The sequence below is a fragment of the Merops nubicus genome, unplaced genomic scaffold (assembly GCF_000691845.1).
Source record: "Merops nubicus isolate BGI_N331 unplaced genomic scaffold, ASM69184v1 scaffold9335, whole genome shotgun sequence".
NCBI lineage: Eukaryota > Metazoa > Chordata > Aves > Coraciiformes > Meropidae > Merops > Merops nubicus.
In genome coordinates this window covers 28,493-36,111 of record NW_008611584.1, presented here as the reverse complement: position 1 = coordinate 36,111, position 7,619 = coordinate 28,493, and the positions used below count along the sequence as shown (strand labels likewise).

Below are 7,619 nucleotides of genomic sequence, written 5' to 3'. Positions count from 1 at the left end.
GCAGGTTTCAAACCATTACACCCTCCCTTTTCACAGTAGACAGCTTCTTTGTAGCCACGAGGTCCTAGTTGGGTTGCTCTCAAGGCTTTCTTCCTGCTGCAGAACATCACCAACGAGGTCCGTCGCATCGAGCCGGAGAAAAGGAGGAAGGTGCAGGAGTGTGAGGTCTTCATCGACTCCGTGCCCAACACCGGCAGCGCCACCCTGGTGAGGACCAAGGTGGAGAACACCAACAAGAAGTACGAGCGCGTGGTCCAGCTCCTCAGCGCCGCCCAGGAGAAGTAAGTCACGGCTGAAGGGACCACGGGATCCTGCAGGAGACAGGGCCAGGGGGGCCTCAACGCCTCTCCTCTTCTGCCTCACCCAGAGTTGAAGTGGCCACCCACCTGGAGAGGAGCCTCCAGCAAGGCCGAGATCTGCTCTCCACCTATGAGAACAAGTTGGTCACAGATGACACGGTACCAGAGGACCTGCGGGTGGTGGACCGTAAGAAAGAGGAGCTGCTGGTGAGTGTTCCTCTCCAGCCAGTTTTCTGCCCTACTGACACCTTCCACAGACAAAAAGACTTTCCAAGAGCTCGAGGTAATCGCTGCCCAGCTCCAAGGATGAAATAGTCTGAGGAGAGAAAGAGACTTCAAAGAGGTGGAGCTAGCAAGGCTTGGAGAACACATCTCTAGAAATAGCTGCCAACCCAAACTTCCAACCCTTCTGCTAGGGGGAGGCTGAGAACTGTCTCAGACAGAATTTTCTGTCCTCCTTCAGCTTTCCCATCAAGCCCCCAAGTTCAGACTAGCCCCCAAAAGCTTTCACAGCTCCTTCTGGAGTGGTCGCACTGGTGGGAAGAGGGTTTTTCTTCCATGAGGAGCAGGACCTGGGGCTTTTGGCCCCCTCCCCTGTACCAGGTGGCTCTGCTTACAACAAGCCTTGGACCTGCTCTCCTCCCCAGCCTGCAGCACTACTGCTGCCCAGCCCTTCCTTGGCATAAGTTGCCCATGAGCCAGCAATGGGGCCTCGCAGCCAAGAAGGTCAATGGTCGCCTGGGGTGCATGAGGAAGAGTGTGGCCAGCAGGTCGAGGGAGGTTCTCCTGCCCCTCTGCTCTGCCCTAGAGAGGCCACCTCTGGGGGGTTGTGTCCAGCTCTGGGCTCCCCAGAAGTGAAACAAGGAACTACTGGAGAGAGTCCCCTGGAGGGTATGGAGATGCTGAGGGGCTGGAGCATCTCTGTGCCAGGACAGGCTGAGAGGCCTGGGGCTGGGCAGCTGGAGAAGAGAAGCCTCAGAGGGGATCTGATCAAGAGCTAAAGGTTCTTCTGATGGAAGCATTCCATCAGAAAAGGAGAAACTTCTTTGGGGTGAGGGTGCAGAGCCTGGAGCAGCTGCCCAGAGAGGCTGTGGAGTCTCCTGCTCTGGAGAGATCCCAAACCCTCCTGGCTGTGACCCTGGGCACCCTGCTGTGGGTGAGCTGCTGGAGCAGGGGGGTTGGATGAGGTGATCCCCAGAGGTCCCTTCCAAACCCCCACTCTATGCTGTGACTCTGAGATCCTCTACAGCCCCAGTGCAGTTACTGGAGTTGATGGGGAACGTTGCCTGGGCCCAGGCATAACCCTGGAAAATCCCTCTCTCCTCCTTCTTCCTCAGGCCATGGGCACAGAGCTCCAATCCAAGAAGTTCCTCCTCAATGAAGCCGAGCAGAATTTGCTCAGGACAAAGTCATGTTCCAACACCCTGGCCAGCAAGTTCCAGGAGCACTGCCCGGACATCGAGCGGCAGGAGGCCGAGCTCTACAAACTCAACCAGCGCTTCAACAACCTCAGCAAGCAAATTGACCACAGGTAAGATGCCAGGACAGGGGCTAGGTAGGACTGGACCAGCCTGGAGAGCTGGGATATTTACAGTGGAGATGGAACCACGCTCAAGCTGGAAGAGGTATAGCACCATCATGGGAATGAGGAGCTGCAGAAGGGCTTCCAGGGAGGACTCAGGAAGAAGAGAAGGTTCCTGGCAGGAGTTCCAGCATTCCTGGCTGGCATCTGGGCAGCCTTTAGGGTTAAGTGCTCTTGCAACAGCGACAGAGACTTTGGCAAGAGAGCAGCTCTGGCTCCAAGCTGTCTTTAGGCAGTGGGGGAGTGGGGGTGGGTCTGCAGGAGACCCATGAGATGTGGTCCCACTGAAGCTGAGCTGCTTTCCCCCCCAGAACACAGACCCTGCAGAAAGCCAGAAGTGCCTACGCCAACTACCGTGCCCACTACGACCAAGTCAACCAGTTCCTCTGCAACATCCCCAACTACGAGCCCCAGGAGACAGACAACATCCAGCAAGTGGAAATGAAGCTGAAGAACCAAGCTGTAAGTCTTCCTGCGAGCACCTTGGGCTCCGTGGGGTGAAGACAAGGTCCAACCCTAAGAGATGAGGAAGAGAACTTAGGCAGCTCCTAAACATAAAACAGAAAACTAGAAATATTGACTTATTTTCATGCTAGGAGGTCCCACTGTCCTACCTGTGCCTTCTTTAGCAGGGCAGCTCGAGAAGGTTGTCACTCTTCCTCTTGCAATCTGAACCCCAACCCTCAAAAAGGCTGAGGGAGGTGTCTGGATTCTGTGTTCCCCTTGACGTGTGTCTCTGTGTGTGCCAGGCGCTGCTCAGCGACATTGCCAGCAAGGAGCAGGAGGTGCAGAAGGTCTCTGCCACAGCTCAGCAGTACCAGCAGGCAGTGAAGGTGAGGACTGGAATCCTGCCAGGGGGAGAGCTTTAACACAGTACCATGGACTGGTTTGGGTGGGAAGGGACCTGTCAAGGTCATCCAGTCCAACCCCCTGCAGGGAGCAGGGACATCCCCAACTAGAGCAGGGTGCTCAGAGCCCCTGGGATGGTTCCAGGAATGGGGCAGTGACCACCTCTCTGGGCAGCCTGGGCCAGGGGCTCACCACCCTCAGTGTCAAACATTTCTTCCTTCTCCTTAGTCTAAATTTCTCTCTTTGAGTTTCAAACCATCCCCCCTTGTCCCCCCCCAGCTTTCTGGCAGTCCCCCGCAGGTCTCCCCAGCTGGAGCCTTCTCCTCTGGGGCTGCCCCAGCCCAGCTCTCTCCTGCTGGGCTCCCAGCAGAGGGGTTCCCCCCTCGGGGCATTGCTGGGGCTCACGACCTGCACGTGGAAGGGACCCCAGTAACCTCCCTTCCCTTCGGGGAACTCCCTCCCCCAGGACTACGAGCTGGAAGCGGAGAAGCTCCGCTCCATCCTGGACCTGGAGAACGGCCGGAACGGCTACACGAGCAAGAAGCCCAGGCTCCAGTCTCCAGCAGCAAAAGTGAAAGAGGAGGTGAGGAAGGGGTGGCCTACAGTAAGTTAGAGCAGAGGACAGCTTCTGGGACCAAAGGGGATCCTGCAAACAGGTCTACTTACCGTCGGCAGCCTTGGACCCGGAGGGGACTGCAGGGGAGGGCAGGGAATTAGGGGGGTTTGGATGTTTCATTGTTTTTAACCCATCCATTTTTTTGGACTAGGCAGGGCAGAATGAGATTTACTGGATTTAGCACTTTCTGAAAGGGAAAAGAGGGGAGAAAAGCCAAAACCCTGCACTTTTTCCCCTCCCAAGACTTTCAACCAGAGAGTGGGATTCCACCACCGATGGGCAGACCATGGGCTAGATGGAAATAGAGGGACAGCGGGCCACAAGCTCCTTCAAAATGCAGGACACATTTGCCACCTACCTGCCCCAAACTCATCTTGCCTATTGAGGCAGCCAAAAGCATCCACCCAGTTCTTCCTTGGCCATGTCTCGAGTAGGAAACGTGCAGTATGACCACGAGAGTGCATGTGCACGAGAACTGCTCCTCCTCCCCCAAAGCTTGGCTGGAGGTTCTTAGGAGAGCACCCGGGGTTCCTTCTTTAGGGCCTGTTGTTTCTGTTCAGCGAGCCTTGACCATGCAGCCCTGGTTCCACCCCCTCTTCTCATTGCCTTTTCCTTCTGCAGGAAGCTGTCCTGGCAGCCAAGTTCACCGAGGTGAACGCCGTGAACAGGCAGAGGCTGCAGAACCTGGAGTTTGCTCAGAGCCTCCTGAGGCAGGTAAGTGATCACCAGGATGCTGAGGGACCCCCGTGTAAAGAGCACCCACGTACACCCCTGCTGTGACAAGCTGGAAACAAACCCAGCTAGTCCCTCCTGCCCCTCAAATCAGCAGTCAGCAGACACTTCAAGCAGGTAGACAACCCCTCTGTGGTTCCCAGCCCCATCTCCCACTCACCCTCGGGAGCTCCACGTCGTTTTTCACACTTCTTTTACCAAACCCTTGCCAGCATCAGCGTCCCTCACAGCTAAAAGCTTTGTTCTGACAGCAACAGGCATCACAGAAAGCATTGCTCAGGCTGGGAATCCCCCGAGCAGATCCAGAGCAGCCTGTTTGGAGCTGCCCCTGGTCCAGCTTTCCATCCACCCAGCTCAACGTCCTCCTGCCGCTTTGTCACAGGAGGCGCTGAATTTTTTCACCCCAAATATCACAATCTGGGGGGGGGTTTGATACACGTTCCTTTTTTCCACAACAGCAACCAGAGGTTCAAGTGACGCAAGACTTCCTGCAGACCAAGAAATCCGTCAGGCCCGTGGAAGAAGTCTGGAAGTTGAAAAAAGAGCTCGAGGATGAGACTCAGCGTCGGCAACAGCTAGAAGCAGAGATCAAAGCCATCCAGAACAACATCGTCCACCTGCAAAACCAGAAGCCCCAAGAAACCGTTGTTAAGAAAGAGCTGCTGAAGAAAGTGCCCGACCCTCAGCTGGAGGAGAACTTCCACAGGCTGCAGCAAAACCTAGCAGAGGAGCAGCGCAAGAACCAGGTCCTCCAGGATGAACTGGAGGCTCTTAAAGTCAGGCTGCGTGTTTTGGAGCACGAGAAGAAGGAGGGAGGGCAGGAGTATATAGTGAAGGAGGTGCTGCGTATCGAGCAAGATAAAGCCCAGGCTGATGAAATCTTGAAGCTGAAAGAAGAGCTGGAAGAGCTCAGGAGGCAGGAAGGGACTAGAGAGAACGAAGTCATCCTCCTGCGCCAACAAATCGCCGTGCTGTCCAGCGAGAAGAACAAGGAGCAGGAGAAGGTAACGGAGAAGGAGGTGCTGAAGCTGCAGAACGATCCCCAGCTGGAGCTGGAATTCCGGATCTTGCAGGAGAACAAGCAGAGGGAGAGCGCCCTTCGGCAGAAGCACGAGGAAGAGCTCAGCTTCCTCCAGGACAAGCTCAAACGCCTGGAGAAGGAACGGGCCATCGCCGAGGGCAAGATTACCGTCAAGGAGGTGCTGAAGGTGGAGAAAGACTTGGCCATCGAGAGGGAGGTGAACGAGCTGCGGCGCCAGTACGAGGACGAGAAGTCCAAGGGTCGTTCCAACGAGAGGGAGAAGGCCGAGCTGTTGAGGAAGATCCAGCTGCTGGAAGAAGAGAACGCCAAGGTGGTGGTCCAGGAGAAAGTGCGCGAGATCGTGCGCCCCGATCCCAAGGCTGAAAACGAAGTTGCCAACCTGCGTTTGGAGCTGGTGGAGCAGGAGAGGAGATACCGAGGTGGTGACGAGCAGCTGAGGAGCTGCCAGAACGAACTGGCCGCTCTGAGGAACAGAGGGCCACTGGTAGAAGTCAAAGAAGTCATTAAGGAGGTCATTAAGTACAAGAACGATCCAGAAACGGAAAAGGAGCTCCAGCGGCTCCGGGAGGAAATCATAGAGAGGACGGGAGCGATTGAAAGAGCTGACCTGGAGATCTACCAGCTGAAACAAGAGATACAAGCTTTGAAAGAAACCAAACCCCAAGTGCAAATGAAGGAAGTCGTTCAAGAAATTTTGCAGTTCCGGGAAGACCCCAAGACCAGAGAAGAGGTGGAATCTCTGCGAGCGCAGCTCGCAGACGAGCAGATGAAGCACGTCGACCTGGAGAGGGAGCGGCTACTCCAAGAAGAGAAAGTAAGACAGAAGGAGGAAGAACTTTCCCAGGTGAAGGAGAAAGTGGTCCACCAGGAAGTCGTGAAGTACGAGCAAGATCCTGCCTTGAAAGCTGAAGTCAGCTCCTTCTCTCAGAGCCTGGAGAGCGAGCTGAAGCAAATCGACAGCCTCCGCGAAGAACTCCGCAAGCTGCAGAGGAGGAGGTCCGAGCTGGAGCGTCAGCTAGAGGAACTCGAGAAGGAGAGACAGGCCCGCAGAGAGGCTGAGCTGGAGGTGCAGAGGCTGAAGATCAGGCTGAACGAGCTGGAAGAACAGGAGAGAGAGACGACGGAACGTGTGACCGTGAAACAGAAGGTGATCCTTCAGCAGGATCCCCAGCAAGAGAAGGAGCACTCCCTCCTCAAGCTGGAGCTCGAGGAAGAGAAGCACCGCAGACAAGTCTTGCAAACCGAACTAGAAGCCCTGAGAAAGAAGCTCCTCTCTTTGGAGAAGATGGAGGTCAAAGAGAAAGTGGTCTTTTCAGAGAGCGTCCAAGTGGACAAAGGTGACACGGAGTACGAGATTCAAAAGCTGAAGAGCAACCTGGAGGAAGAAAGCAGGCGTAAGAGAGAGCTGGATGCAGACATCAACCGCCTGGAAACCAGGCTCTCCGAGGTGGAATTCAACAACTCCAAGTCATCCAAGGAGCTCGACTTACTAAGGGAGGAAAACCACAAGCTACACCTGGAGAAACAGAACCTGCTGATGGAAACAAGGAGGCTGCAGTCAGAGATCGAACTCACGGCCACGGAAGCTCGGGATTTGAGAAACATGACCCACGTGGACAGTGGGATAAACCTGGACTCCAGGTTCCAAGCTTTGGAAAGGGAGTTAGAAGATCTGAAGCAGTTATCCAGAGAAAAAGACACGGAGATCGAGCAACTCCAGAACCGCCTCAAGACAGTGGCTATCAAGAGGGAGCAAAGAGAGAACCACCTGAGGCGCTCCATTGTGGTCATCGACCCCGACACGGGGAAGGAGATGTCTCCAGAGGAAGCTCACGTCTTCGGCCTCATCGAATGGAGCCTGTTTGTCAAACTGAAGAGCCAGGAGTGCGACTGGGAGGAGATCTCCATCAAGGGGCCCAACGGGGAGTCATCCGTGATCCTCGACAGGAAGTCTGGCAGAGAGTTCTCCATCGAGGACGCCCTGAAGAGCGGCAGGTTAACCACAGCCCAGTACAACAGTTACCTCAACAAGGAGATGTCCATCCAGGAGCTGGCGGTCCTGGTGTCCGGGAGTAACTACACAGCACTCCCTCCACTTTAGAAACTTCTTCTTCAGAGCAGCTGGTGGGAGCTGCTCCACTACCTTAGGCTTCCAGATCACTGCAAAGCCTCGCCCTCCTCTGCGTCTCCCAAAAAGCACTAGAGCCTCTGCCCCAGCCATGCTGCTTGCTGTCGGATGCTGCAGAAAAGCACCACCACGAGTGGAAAACACCTTTTTGTCAGGACACCAGCAAAACCTCCTCCCCTCTCTTCCCCCCTGCCCCGTCGCTCGACCGAAGAGAAACCAGAGAAGAAGCCTTAGGATGCTGAAGCACCTGAAGTCCCCGGGACCTGCAGTTTCCTCACCGTACACTCACGTAGTCGCATAAAGCTCTATCAGCAGTTGTTAGAGAGACTGAAGGTCAAGGAGGCTCTGAGGGGACCAGCAGGAGCTGGTGA

The 7,619-nt window shown here is 55.4% G+C and overlaps 1 protein-coding gene across 1 annotated transcript; it reads left to right on the top strand.

The window, feature by feature from the left end:
• Positions 1–102: 102 nt before the first annotated feature.
• On the top strand, positions 103–7,221 carry PPL (periplakin; the record flags this gene model as incomplete). The annotated part of the gene is made up of 8 exons (XM_008941254.1): positions 103–281; positions 368–506; positions 1,637–1,830; positions 2,193–2,343; positions 2,631–2,714; positions 3,197–3,313; positions 3,968–4,060; positions 4,537–7,221. Coding segments are annotated over 8 exons (3,642 nt in total), but the record flags the coding sequence as incomplete, so codon positions are not given.
• Between the last annotated feature and the right edge of the window lie 398 nt (positions 7,222–7,619).